The 21173-nt window shown below is 31.9% G+C and overlaps 2 protein-coding genes across 2 annotated transcripts; both read left to right on the top strand.

Moving 5' to 3' along the window:
• On the top strand, window positions 3897-7426 carry LOC107607624. The gene is made up of 4 exons (XM_016309553.2): window positions 3897-4203; window positions 5964-6168; window positions 6908-7060; window positions 7148-7426. The coding sequence occupies exons 2-4, from the start codon at window positions 5974-5976 to the stop codon at window positions 7424-7426; spliced, it is 627 nt and encodes a 208-aa protein (XP_016165039.1). The 5' UTR covers window positions 3897-4203; window positions 5964-5973.
• On the top strand, window positions 9590-14590 carry LOC107607623 (MLO-like protein 2). The gene is made up of 4 exons (XM_021107917.1): window positions 9590-9950; window positions 10099-10156; window positions 10262-10567; window positions 14451-14590. Exons 1-4 carry the CDS (start codon window positions 9828-9830, stop codon window positions 14588-14590), a joined length of 627 nt encoding a protein of 208 aa, XP_020963576.1. The 5' UTR covers window positions 9590-9827.

Below are 21173 nucleotides of genomic sequence, written 5' to 3'. Positions count from 1 at the left end.
GGAGGAGGACGTTAGTGGCAACGTTGGTGCCAATAACGTGATCAAAGAGGAGCTCAAGGGAAGAAAGAGCCACATTAGTGGCCACGTTAATGCCACTAACGTGGGCCATTAACGTGGAAGAGGGGCAGCTTGTGATGTTAATGGTGACGTTAATGCCACTAACGTCCTCGATGGGTTAAAAGCAAAGGCAAGGAAGGCCACGTTAGTAGCCACGTTAATGCCACTAACGTGGCCATTAATGTGGGCTCCGGCAAAGGTGTGGCGTTAGTGGCCACGTTAGTGCCACTAACGCCAGTAGTAACGTGGATTTAAGGGGTTTTGGGATGTTAGTGACCACGTTGGTGTCACTAACGTCTTCAAGCTAGGAATTTACACTTAACGTTACTCAAACTAACGGCCTAACTAACGTGACTACTGTCTAACTTAAACTCCTCCAGCAAGCTGAGCAAAGCCCAATGAGTTTGTTAACTGCTTCAACCAAAGCCAAGGACCTACATCCAGATACTTACAGACTCAACTAAGGATCAGAGAAGTAGTATATATAGGAGTAGTTTTGAACTAAAAAGAGAGATTGGAACCAGGAGGGGATCCAAGATTGTAAACACTCAATTTACTATTCTTTGTAATTAGTTTGTTTTCAAGATGCACTTTACATTTCAATTTCCATTTTCCAGAGCCATGATCAACTAAACCCCACTTTATTCGGGGAGGGAGCTCTGTTGTAATTCAATGGATCAATCATAGTTCTTATTATTCTTCTTCTTTTCATTCTCTTTGATTTGCTTGAAAGCTTTCGATGTTCATCCAATTGAGCAATTGTCTCGGAAGAGAAATTATTCATACTTGGATTTCCTTGGAACCTTGGAAGAGGAATGAGAAAATCATGCTAGAAAGTCTTTCTCATGTTGGACTAGATTTGGGGTTGGACAGATATAGTGACATACAATCCTCCTGATACTTTGATCTAGAAAAACATGTGGTATAATTAGTGATCGCACTTCATCTCTTCCCATGAGCAATTATATCAAGGAATTGGGCATTTTTTCAAGCCTAGAGAGATTGAATTGCCAAGGAATTAGGATTCAATCACCTAAGATTGCCAAGAGATCAATGAGTTGCATGGATTGAGGAAGATATGAGAATGAACTTGATCCGAAGAATGCAATATCTCCTGAACCCAATGAGCTTCCCCATTCTTATCTTCCTATTCTCTATATTCTGTTTACTTTAATGTTCATCACCCTCATTCCCATTTAATTTCCTGCAATTTACTTTCTACAATTTACTTTCCTTAATTTACATTCAGCTATTTACCTTTCCGTCTTTTACATTTCTTGCTACTTACATTTCCCGCTGTTTAATTTTCTGCAATCTCAATTCAAATCTGTTTAGTTCAACTAGAACATTCCTCTTATTAAAGTTGCTCAACCAATCAATCCCTAAGGGATTCGACCTCACTTTACTGTGAGTTTTAACTTGACGACAAATTCGGTATACTTGCCGAAGGAAATTTGTAGAGATACAGATTTCCGCGTATCACATTCATCATATGCATCTGTGTGACATTGTTTGGGTGTGCATATTGTAATTGGTTTGCCTATGTGAATAATTATGTTTAACTACTAATAGCCATACTTGATGTAACTGCTTTGTTTGTGTTTGAACCTCTCTAGTTGTTTCTGTAACTAAAATTGGTTGGATTGTGGTGAATTGGATGTTGATTGAGTTGTTTGGACCTGAGGCCGTAATTGATTATGTGATGGGCCAGAGGCCGTGATTGGCTTGAGTTATTGGTTTAGTAAAGGATGAAAAATCAAACTGGTTCAGTATAGACTTAATGAACCTATGTTTGGAACAGCTTGGTCATTCATACTGTTAAGAAAAACTTATAATATTTTGAAATAAAAGGTTTTGGATTTTTGAATGTAAACCTTTAGTTTTTTAAAAGATACATAAGGCGAACAACGATCACTGTACTCTGAAAACAGTTTTATTTTACGTATTTTATTATAGTAATTCTGTAACCCTATAGTGAGAACCAGCTAGAACGATGTTCTCAGTCCCCTACAAGTGTTTCCTTTTTTGGATATTGGCAAAGAAATCACGAAGAGTTTAATTCATTTTTGTTTATATGATGTATTGCATTGTTTTAGATATTATATTTTTCCCTCACCTTTATCTTTACACATTTTGTAAGAGGGATAGGATTTGTATTATGTAATGTTTATAAGTTAATGTTATATATATATATATATACATATTCTTGTTAAGTGTGGTATATGGTTTATGACTATGTATTTATGTTTTCAACAAAAATTCTTTTGAAAAGTTATACGGTTTTAAGTTTTAGCCAGGCTCCTATCTTAGTATTAAATATATTTAGAGTCGTCGTAATATCCGAGCTATTAGAGTGGCGCAGCCAGAAGCGTGACATTCTGATAGTGAGGGTGTTAAAAGAAGAGTGGCGGTGGCTAGGGGTGAAGGTGGTTGGTAGGGCTTCGCAACGAGCACAGAGACATTGAGGAAGAAAAGAGTCGCGGCGACTAGGGGTGACGGTGGCTGATGGGGCTTCGGGCCTTTAAAAAATCTGGCCGATTCAACTGGTTCACCAGTTAACCGTCGATTCGACTAGTTTTATAATCGGTTTTTTGCCAAGCGATTTTGGGAGTCAACTGGACCGGCCAAATGACTGGATCCCGTTTAACCCGGTCGAATTGGCCGGTCCGATCCGATTTTTAGAACCTTAATTTGTAGTAAATTTCGGTGTAAAACCAAGACATTTTTGTGTATTGTTACAAAATTTTAGTGTATTTGTACTAATAAGTTCTGCATAATTCAAAACTCTTCTTCTTCCCCCTTCTTCTTCTCCTCCTCCTCCTCCTCCTCCTTCTCCTTCTTTTTCTTTTTCTTCTTCTTCTTCTCCTTCTTCTCCTTCTTCTCCTTCTTCTTCTTTTCTTATTCATATTTTCTTTTTTGTTTTACCTTCTCAAGTTTCTTCTTATTTTACTCTTTTAACAAGAATAAAAACAAAAAAAATATCAAACAAAAAAGAAGAAAAATACATAATGCTGCAAAATTACCTGAAAGAGGATGAACCTACATTCATTCAACTAAAAGAAAGAAAGAAATTTAAAAAAAGAAGAAGAAGAAAAAAAAATACAGCATTATTAAAGAATATAATTTTGTGTATTTGTAGCAAATTTTGGTATAAAACTAAAATATTTATGTGTATTGTTAAGAATTTTTTATGTATTTGTACTGATAAGTTCTGCATAATCCAAAACTCTTTCTCTTTTTCCTCCTCATCTTCTGCTTCTTCTTCTTCTTATTTTTCATCATCTTCATCATCATCATTCTTCTTTTTTTTTATTCATTTTTTTCTTTTTGTTTTACCTTCTCAAGTTTCTTCTTATTTTACTCTCTTAACAAGAATAAAAACAAAAAAAAAATCAAACAAAAAAAAAGAAAAAATACATAATACTATAAAATTATTTGAAAGAGTATGAATCTACATTCATTCAACTAAAAAAAAGAAAGAAATAAGACAAAAAAAAACTTATTTAGTTAGGGTTAATTTGTTTTTACTTCTTTGCCAAAAAAAAATTTATATGTATAGTAAAACTGTATCACTAATTGATTCAGATACAAAAAATTTTTATAACAAAAAAAACCCATAAAAAATTAACCACATTTGAGTTTAATCATTGTCACATGTCAAGTGTTAATTGGTGAAGATACTATGTCTTTATAAAAAGATGTAAAAAGATGTTCTTCGCAGTTTTATAGAAGTGGCTCCCATTGCGGAAAATTCAACTCCCGTTATTATCTTCTACTACCGGCCAGGGAAAAAGAAATGCATTAATTGTTGACTTAAAAAGAAGTCCACCAATCCCTAGCGAGGCTTTTCTTCAAATTCACGGAGGTTCCACCGGCGTCGGCGCCGCCTCGCCGCCGATTTCGATTTGCACGACCACTGCGCTCCTTATTCTAGAAGAAAATCGTTCGCGTTCGTGTCATCATCACAGCTCACGGTTCCTATTCGTGCTTCCTGTCCGTGTTCATCGTCTCGAGTGGTGCTTCTTGTTCGTGTTGTCTCCTTCGCTTCTCTCCCTCCTCGCGGCTCAGCAATAGCCATCAAAGAGAGTTTAATTTGTCTTCTGCAACCTTGTTCATCTTTTTCAAGCACAAAATCTTCTTCTTCAGGTAAGGATCTTTTATTTGTTATTTATTTATTTTTCCTGAACTATGTTTGTGCTATAATTTATTGGCATGAAGGTTTGTGCTAGGTTTAAAATATTTTGTCAAATAGTTGATTCATTGCTGTTAATTTTATTGCTGATTGGTTTGTGATACTGAATAAAATATATGGTTCTTTGAAATGCAATGTCATTAAGGAAGCATAACAAGAGGTTCTTTGATGATTACTACAACACTCAAAGTCCTTTGAAAAATGAAAGCAATTCTTTTTTGAAATTGGAAAAGGCTTTTTTTAACCTTTTGATCAATGTATATATAAGACAAAGACTATGGTGGATTGAATCAAAGGTTGAATGCTGAGGTTATAAAATAGAGTTGTGTTTATTTTTTTCTCTGTTGATTCTGTTTTCAATCATATGCTGTAACTTAGAATTGTTATTATTTTTTGGTCTGCATTATGAAATTTTGGGTTTGATTCTTGTGGCACAAGGATTCATAAAGACTGTAGAGTAAACACGCTAGTCCCTTTGCTTTGTATTCTCATAGCTTGTTCATAGAATAGAGTAGGATGTGGAGGAGCATGAATTGCTCCAGAGAAAGACTGAAAAAGTAGTAGTTACAAGCTAACATGTTAAAAACAAATAATAATTATATAACCTCTTATCAAGGACTAGTAATCATTCAAGTGTAACTGTGAGAGTAAATAATAATAATAATAATAATAATAATAATAATAATAATAATAATACCATCCAAAGAAAGGATTGTGTCTTGGCCCCTCCTAGTTTCGTAATCTTAATTAATTATAACATTACATAAGTGTGATCATGACCTTGTACCCTGTAGCTTTCTCCTTTCATATCCAACAATTCTTATTTTTGGTTTGGTTTTATTTTCAACTCCTCACTAGTTACTAGGTTTGTTCCTTTAGAATTTTCAATAAAGGCATATACATAGATAGATAGATAGATAGAAGGGTGAAAGTGAAAGCAGGTAGAGAGGCTAATTAACAAGATAGATATATGGCTGATGCATTTGATGAGGAGTGTGATTATCTATTCAAAGCTGTTCTGATTGGGGACTCAGGGGTTGGGAAATCAAATCTGCTATCAAGGTTTTTGAGTCTGTATTATAAAATTTTGGGTTTGATTCTTGTGGCATAAGGATTCATAAGGACTGTGGAGTAAACACGCTAGTCCCTTTACTTTGTATTCTCATAGCTTGTTCATAGAACAGAGCAGGATGTGGAGGAGCTTTCTTTGCTTTAAACCCTTGTGTTAAATTTTTATGCTGTTTGACTAATATTGTGATTCATCCTTCATCTATTTAGAAGAGAAAAAGAGAAAGCAGGAACAAATAAAAGAAGGGCAGGGGTAGAAACTTTATCTTTATACAACTAGCTCTAGTCCACTTTCAATTAAACTCATTTATATATCACCAACACACACCCATAGGGCCAGAATGAATAAGCTACTAGAAGTGATTGAGTAACTTTGGGAGTAAAAAAATTTGATTTGAATTGAGGAAGTAAAATGACTATGCAACAATGCAGCAACAGCAAGTGAAGTACGTATGATAATGAACCAAAAAAAGCAAATAAGCATGCATTCATTCAATTTTTCTTTCCATGTATTTTCAATACTATCTAACTTTCTATATTGACTCCTAACATTCTTCATAATATATATTATATATGATTTCTTGCTTGTGTGATTTCTTGTTTCAAGATGATGAAAAATTGTCTTGTATTATTTTCTGCTTATTAGTCTATAGAAAATGGAAGAGAATACTCGACCTAATTCAAAGCAAACTAAGCGTCAATGGACGCCACACGAAGATGCAAAATTAGTTGAGTGTTTGGTGGAGCTTGCAACTACTTCTTGGAAGTGTGACAATGGCACGTTTAAATCCGGTTATGGAAAACATTTGGAAAAAATGCTGCATGAAAAAATCCCTGGATGTGATCTTAAGGTACAATTTTTTTACATAATACTTGTTTTCTTTGTTTACAATTCTATATTTGTGTTATAATTGTATAGCTTACAAAATATTTATGCTTCTATATTGGGATGTTTTACTACTGTGCTCTCATTGATCTGTTCTCTGGGTTGGGTTGTAGTCCAGCCCAAAACCGTGACAAAAAAAAATGGCATTTTCAACTGGAACTATTGAACTAAGTCCTTCAACATAAAATTTGTTCATAGACAAGGCTTGAATTTAAAACTATTTAATGAAAATTAATTACATTTCATTTGAGCTAATCATGTTGGTGCTTCAGTATTTTATATTTTTTACTTGGAACAGATTAAAATAGATAAAATAAATAAAATAAAAATTTCCTTGTTATTTAATTAAGAGTATATTTCCAGTTCTCTTGTTAATTTTTTTCTTCTTGAAAATTTGAATGGTGAACCAAGCAACCAGGCCAGACTGTATTCTCTACCTCGTTATCAGTAAGTGGTTAGAAGAGTTTGATTAAACTGTCAAAAAAAAAAACCAAAGGAAAGAGAAAAGTTTAAGACTTTAAGTCATGGTAGACTATTTTATGATTATTTCAGATCCTGTATGCGAAAACTAAATGATTATTACTGCTCCATACATTCACTATATTTAGTTATGCTTGGATGAATTGTGGTATCATTGTATTAAAATTCAGTTTATTGAATTTAATCTGAGTAGTAATAATTTTAAATTATTTTGCTATGTTTAGGCTAATCCACACATTGAATCAAGGGTGAAATTGCTAAAAAGACAATATTTTGCAATAGTTGAGATGATGGGCACAGCTGGGAATGGATTTGGTTGGAATGACAAAGATAAAATGATTGTGGTGGAGCGACAAATTTTCAATGAATGGAAGAGTGTAAATTCTAAATAACTTTCTTAATACAAGTTTATTTATCTTAAGTTTTTTAATATTAATTGCTTATTTATTTTCTTTTAATTTCAGTCACATCCTAATGCTAATGGCCTCTATAATAAACCATTTCCACATTTTGAGGAGTTGGGAATAGCATTTGGTAGAGATAGGGCTCAAGGAGGCAATGCAGAAAATGTAACTCAAGCAGTTGCTACAATGGAGGCTGAGCGCGAAGCAACCTTGAGTGATCGGCAAGTGAATGAAAACACCCAAGTAAATTTGGAAGAAACCGAAATGGAATATGAAGCTGATTCTCAAGTACGTAAGAAATTGACTCTAATTCATGTACATAAATTCACTTATTGTTGATCCTACTGCTGTGTATTTTCTTGGATTTTGGAGTGATTCTTCATTAGTTCATTTACTTTAATCTGTGCTACTAAGATATTTGTTATTAGGGGTATTTTAGTAAATTTAAAAAATATTTAATTTTTAGTCATTAATATTTTAATTTGAATGATTAAGGGTAATTTTGACATATTACATAATATGACCAAGATATTTAAACTCAACCAAACAAAAATTTAGTCATTCCTAGGATTATTACATAATATTTCAATATATTAAATTTTACAACCAAATATGGGAATCATATATTCCAAGTAATCACATTCCTAGGAATATAATGCCTAGGAATAAGATTACTTGGTAATAAAATTTAATCTTTGAACCACACACATCCTTAGAGTATTTAGGCCACATACCTCGCCGTGTTCTTGCTACAAAGGGATACGACAAGTGTGCAGAAAAGGAAAGTTTCAACACCTTTAACAATTTCACTCTTCAATCTTTTGATTCTAATTTTTGCCCAAGAAGAAGAAGGGTAAGAAATTAAAAGAGTAAAAGAGGTTGATGATGATGATAATGAAAATCAGAAGGGTAATGTTTGAAAAATTAATCTCAGGGAAAGGTTGCTTTTGTTTCTGCATATGGAATTCACCAGCTCCATATATTCATTTTTGTCCTGGCAATTTTTCATATACTACAATGTATTATAACACTAGCTTTGGGAAGAACCAAGGTACACTTCTATTTTCCCCTTACATATACTATGAAATTGAATATTATGGGACCTTATTTCTGTCCTTCGTTTAGTCATGGTATTAGAAACTTAATTAATTGTGAGATTTAATGCATCCATAACAGATGAGACGATGGAAGAAATGGGAGGACGAAACAAAAACAATTGAATATCAATTCTACAACGGTAACGTCGACTTTAATTGCCTACATTTAATTAAAATAATTAAATGACTAATTTTATACGTGAAACCAACTTGCCAGTTGCCAAAGAAGAAAAATACATAATGCTGCAAAATTACCTGAAAGAGGATGAACCTACATTCATTTAACTAAAAGAAAGAAAGAAATTTAAAAAAAGAAGAAGAAGAAGAAAAAAATACAGCATTATTAAAGAATATAATTTTGTGTATTTGTAGCAAATTTTGGTATAAAACTAAAATATTTATGTATATTGTTAAGAATTTTTTATGTATTTGTACTGATAAGTTCTGTATAATCCAAAACTCTTTCTCTTTTTTCTCCTCATCTTCTGCTTCTTCTTCTTCTTATTTTTCATCATCTTCATCATCATCATTCTTCTTTTTTTTTATTCATTTTTTTCTTTTTGTTTTACCTTCTCAAGTTTCTTCTTATTTTACTCTCTTAACAAGAATAAAAACAAAAAAAAATCAAACAAAAAAAAAGAAAAAATACATAATACTATAAAATTATTTGAAAGAATATGAATCTACATTCATTCAACTAAAAAAAAAAAAAGAAAAAATACATAATACTATAAAATTATTTGAAAGAGTATGAATCTACATTCATTCAACTAAAAAAAAAAAAAGAAATAAGACAAAAAAAACTTATTTAGTTAGGGTTAATTTGTTTTTACTTCTTTGCCAAAAAAAAATTTATATGTATAGTAAAACTGTATCACTAATTGATTCAGATACAAAAAATTTTTATAACAAAAAAAACCCATAAAAAATTAACCACATTTGAGTTTAATCATTGTCACATGTCAAGTGTTAATTGATGAAGATACTATGTCTTTATAAAAAGATGTAAAAAGATGTTCTTATAGAAGTGGCTCCCATTGCGAAAAATTCAACTCCCGTTATTATCTTCTACTACCGGCCAAGGAAAAAGAAATGCATTAATTGTTGACTTAAAAAGAAGTCCACTTGTCATGGGTACCAAACTTTGCCCGTCACTCACTCTTGTGTTTATTTCCTCCTTCCTTCCATTGACCAGACAAAAACATATTGCTCTCAACTTGTCAAATAAAATGAATATAATCTTGCTTTCTCTAATATCTGATGTGCGTTACCTTCTTTCTTTCCTTTAATATCTATCTCTCTCTGAAAATTTCACCGTCATGAATACGACGATATTCCAACTTGTTTAATTTTACATTGAATTTGAATGCTATCTTCCATAAAATAAAAACAAATTTTTTTTCTATTGCTACCGTGGAACACTTTCTATTTTCATTATCTATATGTTTGTATCAGTAATAATATCCAAACCAACTTTATATATTTAATTTCTTTAAGCTCTAGTGTTCCGTTAGATGTCCTTCCTTGAGTTCCTTCTTATATATATCCATCTATGTATCTATCCAATCTTCTGAACTTCTGCTTGCAATTCTTTTCTCTCTTTTAAGTTTCATAAAAATTTACAACAAAAATATTATATAAATATGGCTGGTGGAGAAAAAGAGCGAACGTTGGAGGAAACGCCAACCTGGGCTGTTGCAATTGTGTGCTTTGTTTTGCTTGCTATTTCAATCATCATAGAACATATTATTCATGCTATTGGAAAGGTAATTAAATGAGCTTTGGACAGGTCTCAATTTGTCAAAATTTCCATTTCGTAAATGTTAAAAATTGATATGGTTCTAACTATATATATATAATCATAATGAATTTATCATATTGTGAATTTGTACTTTACTCGTTAATTGTCTGCAGTGGCTCAAAAGAAATAACAAAACTGCTCTTTATGAAGCATTAGAGAAGGTTAAAGGAGGTACTTGTATTTTTTTATTTTCTTTTTTCAACTTCACCTCCAATGTTAAATTCTATAAAAAAAAAGAAGCAAAATTTTCTAATAAGTTACTATGTTCTGTTTCAGAGCTTATCTTGTTGGGATTCATATCTCTACTCCTCACGGTGTTCCAAAATCCAATTTCTAGAATATGCATATCAAAGAATGTTGCTTCAACGTGGCATCCATGTGCCGTCCCAAAGAAAAGTAAATCTGGTTACGAAGATTCTGATGATGATGATGGTGATGATGGTAATCGTCGAAAACTCTTAGAGTATTTAGGCCACATACCTCGCCGTGTTCTTGCTACAAAGGGATACGATAAGTGTGCAGAAAAGGCAAGTTTCAACACCTTTAACAATTTCATTCTTCAATCTTTTGATTCTAATTTTTGCCCAAGAAGAAGAAGGGTAAGAAATTAAAAGAGTAAAAGAGGTTGATGATGATGATAATGAAAATCAGAAGGGTAATGTTTGAAAAATTAATCTACAAATTAGTCTCCTAACTTGTATATTAAAATTTTAGAGAATTATTTAACCTCTCAGTTATATTCCTTATTTAGAAAATTAAAGACTCAATTATTTCTTTTTTAGAAAAAAAAAATCGAAGTTGATTTAACTTTCTTAGTTGATCACAAATTAGTTTATTTGATATTCTAAAATATCGGGAATCATTTTCTCAAAAAAATTATTAATAACTAATTTGTTATATATAATATATATATATAACTCATAATTTTAAGTCTATTCAAAATGAGGGACGCTTTCACCGCAGGCATAGTGCATTTGAATCCAATTATCTTTGTCCACGTCTAGTAGTTTTACTTTAGTTTTAGAATAATACCCTAAAGGGTAAAATATATTTTTTGTCCTCGAAGTTTGCTAAAAATTTTAAAAATACTCTTAAGTTTTATTTTGTTTTAATTTTGTCCCAGAAGTTTTCGATTTGCATCAAATATACTTTCGGAGACTAAATTTTCAAAAAATTTAAGACCAATATAACAATAATGCATGAAAATTATGCTTGATTTGCTTGTGTTGAGAGGTTGTTCTTATGAAATTGTTGTTGAATCGATCTTAAATTTTTTGAAAAATTAGCCGTCAGAGGTATATTTGATGCAAATCGAAAACTTTTGGGACAAAATTGAAACAAAATAAAACTTAAGGATATTTTTAAAACTTTTGTCAAACTTTAAGGACAAAAAATATACTTTATCCTACCCTAAATTATGATCTATGATGTATGTTTTTAGATAAGTTAAAAGAAAACATATTGGTCACTATTTATTTAGATGATACACAATTAATTGTTAATAATTTTTAAATTAATCCATAACATTTTTAACAGAGACAAATTCATTTTTTTTTCTAAAAATGAATATAGTTGAAGAATTAAATTATCTTAACTTTTAAAAGACTAGTATCCAATTCATTTTTTTTAAGTTTAATTATTCTGCAAGTCTCTATAATTTTATCGAATTTTTAATTGATTTTTTATATTTTTTTTAATTAAATTCTTATACCATTTAATTTTTTTAATTAAGTCCCTGCTAACGTTAAACATCTAAAAAACTTAAATGAAATATAAATTTTTTTATTTATGTATATCCTACATTTATAATTTTCACCCTCATCGCCATCCACTACTCCCATTGCCTTATTACCATCTCCTCCCCCTCCTTCTGTTTGAGCAATAACACTAATATAACACCTCGGTAAAATTTTGATTTATATGACAAATAAAAAAAATAAATATTTTACACAAACAATTCAAAATTATAAATGGACACTGCATGAAAAGAAGACAAAAAAAAAAAAACTACGCAAACTGATTTCCTTCCTAATCATGCCTCCAAATACTAGAGGAAATAACTAAGTTCTACTAAAATCGCTCATTAAACTAGCCTCCTAGATTTTTGTATCCTAACAAATTGTTCAATTGTATTTCAACACCGCCGTATTTGTTCAACTCATACTAGATCTGAGACCAAGTAAAAGGTATGTAAAATTTTAAATTTCACCATCTTTGAGAGGCACAATACCACTTTTGTTAATTTTACAAGGAACTCAGTCTGGATGCAGGCAAAAAAAAGAAACAATTGTATCAGAAAAAAATATGCAACCGCAGAATTATTTTTTCATAATCAGAATAAAATATTTTGATTCTCAATTATACAAATTTCAAATTAGGTTCAACAACAAAACTACCACAAATTCAAATTACAACAATAATGCTAGATCTGTAATTGGAACTTCTGATTCAAGAACCAGCCTACCTAAATGCGAAATACAAGCTCTGAATGTTGGTGATCGTACGTGGTGGGAACAGAACCGGCTGAGAAAGACAACAATGTCCACAACGACAATAAAGAAAATCTCATGTCCTAAAATATTCAAGCTGTGATGTTAATGATTTGATGAACTAGAAGAGAGAGAAAGAGTGAAAGTTAAGAGAAGGAGAAAATTAAGTTCTCATTTTGAAAGCTTTTAGATGAATGAGAACAGAAAACTAAAAAAAAATGTTTGGTAGTTAACCTTATATACTTCTTATGTACTCCTACTATAATTAATTACCATTAATATTAAACTAATAAAAAAATAATCTATGTAACACCCTCCCGCAAGCTAGAATTGTATAAATTAAATCTAATAATCCTAGTTAGGAAACATTAGAAAGAAAAGAATCCGGTGGCAGAGCTTTGGTAAGAAAATCAGCAAGTTGGTCTTTAGAACGAACCGTCATAAGATGAATGAGACCAGACAAATATTTTTCACGAACAATATGATGGTCCACTTCAATGTGTTTAGTTCTTTCATGAAAGATGAGATTATTGGTAATGTGAATGGATGACTGGTTTTCACTAGAGTGGTAAACTTTGAAAGCGACAAACCAATGAAATCCATTAAGAAAGATAACCAACTAGCTTCACAAGTGACAACAGTAAAAGACCTGTATTCAGCTTCTGCAAACGACTTGGCAACGGTAGTTTGCTTCTTACTCTTCCAGCTAACAAGAGAGCTCCCAAGCATGAAGCAATAACCGAAACAGAGCAACGGGTATCGGCACAAGTAGCCGACTCAGCATCGGTAAATCCAGTGAGATGCAGATGAGAAGTAGAGAAGAAGAATAGACCAGTTGCAGATCTGCCTTTTAAACATTGGAGTACATAGAAAGTAGTCTGTAGGTGAGAAGTAGTTGCACAATTCAAAAATGAGCTCAAATGTCCCACAACATAATATAATCAAATGGAGTGGAGAGAGGCTTGCAATCTAGATAACAAAAATCCTTGAGAAGGTCCATGTCGTACTTTTGCTGATAAATGTAAATTCCAAAGTTAGAGCGTGCTACTTTCATTCCCAAGAAGTACTTGAGATCACCAAGATCCTTTATTTTGATTTTTCATCCAAAATTTGCTTAATGGAATTGATTTGGCCAATGTCATCCCTGGTTAAAACTAAGTCATCCACATATACTAGGATGGTAGTGAAGATTTCGGATTGTTTCTTGATGAAGAGGGAATGATCATTAAAAAACTGCTTATAACCAGCATCAACAAGAGTCTGAGTGAGCTTAATGTTCCATTGCCTGCTTGCTTACTTAAGCCCATATAGAGAATTTTACAATTTACAAATCAAACCTAGTTGTGACACAACTAAACTGGGTGGTATCCTGATATAAACTTCTTTATCCAAATCTCAATTAAGGAAGGTAGTATTGACATCCAGCTGTTTCAAATGTCATTTTTTTGCTGCTGCTAATGCTAACATTACTCGTAGATTAGTCATTTTGACAACTGGACTAAAATTATCACCATAATCCACTTCTTACACTTGAGTGAATCCTTTTGCAACTAGCCTGGTTTTGTACCTATCTATGGTGCCATCAAAATTGAATTTTATCCGAAAAATCTATTTGCAATCCACACCCTTCTTGCCTTTTGGGAGTTTAGTGAGACACCAAGTTTTGTTCTGATCTAGAGTTGCCAATTCAGCTTGTATTTCCTTTCTCCAATATTCATGTTCAGCCGCTTCCTCATAAGTGTTAGGTTCTAGATTTGAGGTGATGGCTAGAGAAAGGGACTTATATTTTGGGGTTAGTTTATCATATGACAAGTGTTGTGAAATATGATATAAAGAGTTAGAGTTGGCAAAGTTGCTAGAGCGAGCTACGTAGGTTATCATACAATGGTAGTCCTTCAAATAAGTAGGCGGTTTCTTGATTCTTTCAAATTTTCTAGTGATGCAGTCATGTGTGATGTCATAGTTTTGTGATGTAGGTGCATTGTTAGTATGTGATATGGTAATGGATGCAATGATGTGTGAGAAAATTGGTAAATGCATTGAGCTTGAGAAATGTTCATTTGAATCTATGAGTGTGGTATGTGTGGGTGATTACATGATGTGTGAATGGTGTTGACGGTGGTAAATTCATCGGTAAAGATTTTCACAAATATAGTCGCATTGCAAGTATAGTTCTAAACCGACAATTAAACCTCAATCAAATTTAAATAGTTTGTCACTCAAGCAAACCCAATAAAAATCAACCGAAGTATTTAAATCTCGGGTTGTCTCTCAAGGTATTGCAGGGAAGTGTTCTTATAATTGGTTATGTAAAAGTATATTTTTGGGTTTTTGAAATAAGAAACAAGAAGGTAAAATGGCAAGAAAATAAATCACTAACTAAGAAAGCTCCTAACAAGGAAAGAGGATTAGAAGTCCTATCCTAGCTATCATTATCAATTTTGTGATGATAATTTCCTTTTGCTTTCACTTAGTTAACCTCTAACAATGAAGGAAAGTCAAGTGAGCAAAATCAACTTAGGTTCACAAGTCCTAATCAAAGACTAGATTTAGTGATGCCTAAGCCAACTAGCAAGTCTCAATTACCAATCAACAAAAGACTTTTGATAACTCAAGAGTCTCTAAATAATTAATCCAAGTTAAGAACATAAAAATCTAATTTAGAATCCTCTCAAGCATTTTATCAAACACTTGGAAGGTACAAAATAAAAGCATGGAGAATTACTAAGAGATAATAAAATCTAAACTAACAATTGCAAGAAATCAGTAACAAAAAATAAAGAAAAAAGCAATAAACATGAAATACCTCAAATTGTATTAATAAGAAATTGAATATAACATGAGAGTTCATAAACCAAATTAGCAAAATAAGAAAATCACAAAGGGAAATAGATAACTAAAGAACTAGAATAATAGAATATAGAAGAGAAACTAAATTAAAGCAACATGAAAATCTGAATTAGAGAAGAAATAAAGCTAAAAATCCTAAAACCTAGAGATAGGAGAGAGTCTCTCTCTCTAGAAAACTACATCTAAAACTTAAAATTGTGTATGAAAGTGTGAATGAGTGAATGCATCCCATTTTGCTCCACTCTGCAGCCTCTAATCTGTGTTTTCGGGCTTGAAACTGGGCCAAAAATAGCCCAGAAATTACCCCCAGCGATTTCTGATACGTACAGCACGTGGCTCTATCACGCGTACGCGTCGCTTGTCTGCCGCAGTATCCACGTATCCGCGTCATCCACGCGTACGCGTCGCCTAACAGCAAGGCAACTATGGCAAATTTCATATCATTTCGAAGCCCCGGAAGTTAGCTTTTCAACACAACTAGAACCGTCTCATTCGGACCTCTGTAGCTCAAGTTATGATCGATTTAATACGAAGAGGTCAGGCTTGACAGCTTTGCAATTCCTTCAATTTCTTGTGTTCCTTCCACTTTTGCATGCTTCCTCTCTATCCTCTAAGCCATCCCTGCCCTATAAACCCTGAAAACACTCAACAAACATATCACAGCATCAAATGGTAATAAGAGAGGATTAAAAATATCTAATTTAATACCAAAGAAGCATGTTTTCAATCATAGCACAAAATTAGGAAGGAAAATGTAAAACATGCGATTTTTATGAATAAGTGTGAGAATAATGGGGTAAAATCTACTGAATTAAGCACAAGATAAACCGTAAAATAGCGGTTTATCAAGTGTATCATATTGAGAAAGATCAATACATTGTGGAGTACGAGTGGGTGCTACAGGAATGTCAGTGCTGGTGGAATGTGAAAATGGAAAGTGAGTTTCATAGAAGGTTATACTTTTAGATATAAAAATTTCTTTTGATTTTAAATCAATATGACGAAAACCCTTTGTTCTAAATTTAAAACCGAAAAAAGTTGTTTTCCTAGCTCTTGAATCTAATTTTGTTCTTGAATTTATTAATCTGGAGACATATGCAAGAGAACCAAATACTCTTAAATATGAAAGGATAGGTATGTTACCATACAAAAGCTTATAAGGACTAGTATTATCCAGTTTAGTGCTGTGCAGCCTATTAATTAGGTGAATAGCACGAGCAACTACGTATTGCCAAAAACAATGTGGAATTCCTGATCGAAATAACAGTGCTCTAGCAACACCTAAAATGTTTTGGTGTTTTCGCTTTACAATCTCGTTTTGTTCTGGTGTTTCTACACAAAAAATTTGGTATAAAATGCTAGTTGATATAAAAAATGATATTAGAATGAATTTTGGCCTATTGTCAGTCCTTATACACTTAACTTATTTTTTTAAATTGTACTTTGACAAAATTCAAAAAATTAATAACCAATTATGATGCCTCAGATTTGGTTTTCATAAAAAATTCAGGTGAATCTGCTTTTACCATCCACCACAGTAAAAAAGTACCTATGTCCTTCATTAATAAGGATAGAAATGGGACCCCACATATTCATATAAACAAAGTCAAAATAATCTTTTATTTTAGTTGTACTAAGATCAAAAGATAATTTTTTTTTTATTTTTCAAAATGACATGAGTTACAAGGAAGTTTTGAAGCAATACAATCTATAAAACGGATAATATTTCTTCATTAAAATCAGTTTATGCATGGGTATGTGTCCTAATTTAAGATGCCAAATGTTGTTGTGCTCAGTGTGTGAAGGTGTTATGTGATGAGTAATAGTCAAAGTTGCCGCCAATGAAGCTTGCTTTGTTGGAGGAGGGAGAAAGTGAGAGAATTCTAGTTCTCTACTCATTGTATATAACCCTTCTCTATACTTAGTAATGCTAATCATCTTTGATGTGGATTAATCTTGTATCTCACCACACTTATCATCGATTAACCGTTGCCAATATAAGTTTGAGGTTAATTTTGACATAGAGATCAATTTGAAATCAAAAGAGGGAATGTATAAAATATTTTTGAGAAATTTTTTTTTACAAAAAGTAATTATGCCAATTATGGTACTGACAGTTTTCGTCCCATTTGGCAATATCACATTGATTGGAGTAATATTTTGAAAGCTTGCAAAATATTTTAAGTCGAAAGTCACATGACCCATAGTGCAGATTTTAGAGTGATAATGTTCATAATTCTTCATTAAAATGTAATGCAATGGTATCATCATGATCCTCAGTAATCACGTGATTGATTGTGGTGTTATGTTGCTGTCGTTGCTGAAAATGGGAGGAGTACCCATGCTTCTTATAGCACACATATTCTGTGCGGCCTTGCTTGTTGCAATGAGAGCATGCCATTGTAACTCCACGACCTCTACTGCCTAGATTTTCTCTAGGGTGGAGAAAATAAGGGTTTGATTGATTTGTGTTAATTTTTGAAATTTGAGATTGAAGATTCGTGAATTGATGAAGGAGATTGGCATTGCTCTAGTTGTCAAAAGCACCACTCGAGGATATCTATTCACCATGTCCGCCATTTTTGAGAAATCAATGAATCACAGAATAATAAGAATTCAGATCTTCTTCTTCCTTCCAATTCGTTGATATGGAACAATTATGTTCACTAAGAAAGAATCTTGTGAAATAGGCTCTCATCAAACTCTATTGGATGAGTTTGAAAGAAGTGGTAAGAAAGGGAAAAAGAAAATGTCGAAGGAAAAATAAGGGAAAGAAAGAAAATAACGTCATTGGCAACTATTGGCAATTCACAACCTTTTAATTCGATTCACAACTTGATTGCTCTCCACGCTCACCGTACCATGAAGAAAATCTCATGTCTTAAACTATTCAAGTTGAGATGTTAATGGTTTGATGAAAGAGGAAGAGTGAAAGTTAAGAGAAAGAGAAAAATGAGTTCTTCTCATTTTGAAAAATTTTAAATGAATGAAAACAGAAAACTAAAAAAATGTTTAGTGGTTAACCTTATATACTCCTTATGTACTCCTACTATAAATAATTACCATCAATATTAAACTAATAAAGAAATAATCTAAGTAACAGGCACAACCACCCAACGCGACGATGGCGGCCCAATACACGGTCAGAAACTGCACCGAGGATGGTGTCGTCGTGAAGGGGAAAATGGAAACGAAGGTTTGCAAAATAGCTGGTGTGGCGATACCAAGGTAGTGCCTCCACGAAGGAAAAGTAGACAATCGCAATGGTGGATGGCAGAACAACGACACTGATGGAAGGCAGAACAACGATAGAGGAGAAGAAGAAGCAGAACTCACGATCGAGAGAAGAACCATTGAAGATTGAAAAAAAAGGGTGATTTTTAAAATTTAAAAAAGTATTCGGGTGTCCTCAATTAAGTTTAGTATCCTTAATTTTAGAATATTAAAATTTTTAACCGAATATTCAGATATTTCAAACATTTTTGTAATATTTAAATAGGTCTTTAAAATATTTTATATTGATATTTTTGTTTACAAGAAAATTTTATTACGTTGAGTTCTTTGAACTTTATAAACGTAAAACATATAGTTTCTTCCGTCACACTTTTAACGATCTATTTGTCTAAGTGAAAATAATGAATCTGACTAAGGTAGAGGCTTATATGTCTTACTTTTGTAAAGTTCATGAACTTCAATGTAATAAAACTATTTTAGAGACGAAATCGTCTAAAGCAAAATTCTTTAGAAACCCATTTGAATATATACTCTAAAAGTAATATAAAATTTAATAAAGAGTAATTACCAAAATTATTAGTTCATGAAGTTTTTGAAATCGAATACTTTAGTCTCTCAGATTTTAAAATATAAAAAATAATTTTTAACGTTTAATTCTGTTAGGCAATACAATCTTCATCTATTAGTCATTAAGGGTAACTTGTTGATGTAGAATGTTAACTTACACACATAGTCATTAAGTGTCCACGTGTGCAAGCTGGACAAATTAGTCTCCAAGGTAAAATATAAAATAGTCCCGAAAAAATTTGAAAAATCTCAAAATAATTCTTAAAAATTTTTAAAATTCCAAAACAGTGATTGTCAATTGAACCAAAATGAAATTGATTATTGTTTTGAATCCAATTAAGTGGTTGAGGTATGATTCAATTCTACTTAATTTTTTCGTTGTTAGTTTATGATTTTGTAGGTGAATAATGTTTCATCGTTGATGGATTGAATTGAATGTAATGTAAAAGTTCTGCATGAAAAAAAATATTTTTCTGTATTTCCAGTAAATTTTGGTGTAACACAAAGATATTTGGATGTAAAACGAAGATATTTGGGTGTATTGTTTAAGAATTTTTGGTGTATGTGTGCTGATAAGTTCTGCATAATTCAAAACTCTTCTTCTCCCTCCTTCTTATCTTCTGCCGCTTCTTCTCTTCTTTTTTTTCATCATCATCATTATCATCTTTTTTTTTTCGTATTCATCTTTTTTTTTTATCTTCTCAAGTTTCTTCTTGTTGTACTCTTTTAACAAGAATAAAAACAAAAAAATTAAACAAAGAAGAAGAAGAAACACATAATACTGCAAAATTATTTGGAAGATGATGAACTTACATTCATTCAATTAAAAAATAAATAAATAAGGAAAAAAAGAAGAAAAAAAATGCAGTAATAGAGAAAATATTTTTCTGTATTTGCAGCAAATTTGGGTGTAAATCGAAGATATTTGGGTGTAACACGAAGATATTCGAGTGTATTGTTTAAGAATTTTCAGTATATGTGTGCTAATAAGTTCTGCATAATTCAAAACTCTTCCTCTTCCTCCTCCTTATCTTCTGCTACTTCTTCTTCTTTTTTTCATCATCATCACCATCTTCTTCTTCTTTTTTTCTTATTCATATTTTTCTTTTTATTTTACCTTCTCAAGTTTCTTCTTGTTGTACTCTTTTATCAAGAATAAAAATAAAAAAAAAATCAAACAAAGAAGAAGAAGAAACATATAATGCTGCAAAATTACTTGGAAGAGGATGAACTTATATTCATTCAACTAAAACAAAGAAAGAAATAAGGAAAAAAAGAAGAAGAAGAAGAAGAAAAAATGCAGCATTAGAAGAAATATTTTTCTGTATTTGCAGCAAATTTGGGTGTAACACAAAAAAATATTTTGGGTGTAACACGAAGATATTCGAGTGTATTGTTTAAGAATTTTCGGTGTATGTGGGCTTATAAGTTCTACATAGTTCAAAACTCTTCCTCTTCCTCTTCCTCCTCCTCATCTTCTGCTTCTTCTTCTTCTTCTTCTTCTTCATCTTCTTGTTTCATATTCTTATAATTCATTTTGGGAGGAAAAATCAAACAAAGAAGAAAAAATTCATAATGTTGCAAAATCAATAGAAAGAGGAAGAGAAAAAAATGCAGCAACAACAACAGTAATAAAAAAACGACGATGAATATGAAACATGCGAAAAAAAAGAGAAAAAACGCAAAGAATGAGAAAAAGAAGGAAGAGGAGGAGGAGGAGGAAGAGGAACGCAGGATACAAATAGGAACAACGTGACACGCACGCGTTATGTAAGTGGCTTGTATGATTTCTATGCCAAAAAGACTTGTATGTGTAGCAGTATTCTATATCTAAACTCCTAATATATTGGCATCAAATAAACATAGAAAAATATTTATAAGTGAAAAAATATATTTTTTTTATATAACTATTAATTGTAGTGGCACAAATAGTTTTAACTGAAAGTCTATTTTATGTAATTTTATAATCAGAAAAATCTAAAATTTTTAAAAAACATGAATAAAATACTTAATTTGCCAAGACTTTTTTTTTTTCAAGTGTTGCAAAG

Source organism: Arachis ipaensis, chromosome B07 (assembly GCF_000816755.2).
Source record: "Arachis ipaensis cultivar K30076 chromosome B07, Araip1.1, whole genome shotgun sequence".
NCBI lineage: Eukaryota > Viridiplantae > Streptophyta > Magnoliopsida > Fabales > Fabaceae > Arachis > Arachis ipaensis.
This window is presented reverse-complemented; position numbering and strand designations above follow the sequence as displayed.

Coding starts and splice junctions, on each gene's coding strand:
- LOC107607623 (XM_021107917.1), top strand. CDS start 9,828: ATGGCTGGTGGAGAAAAAGAGCGAACGTTGGAGGAAACGCCAACCTGG. Junction 9,951..10,098: donor TTATTCATGCTATTGGAAAG/GTAATTAAATGA, acceptor AATTGTCTGCAG/TGGCTCAAAAGAAATAACAA. Junction 10,157..10,261: donor ATTAGAGAAGGTTAAAGGAG/GTACTTGTATTT, acceptor GTTCTGTTTCAG/AGCTTATCTTGTTGGGATTC.
- LOC107607624 (XM_016309553.2), top strand. CDS start 5,974: ATGGAAGAGAATACTCGACCTAATTCAAAGCAAACTAAGCGTCAATGG. Junction 6,169..6,907: donor TCCCTGGATGTGATCTTAAG/GTACAATTTTTT, acceptor TGCTATGTTTAG/GCTAATCCACACATTGAATC. Junction 7,061..7,147: donor TTTTCAATGAATGGAAGAGT/GTAAATTCTAAA, acceptor TTTTAATTTCAG/TCACATCCTAATGCTAATGG.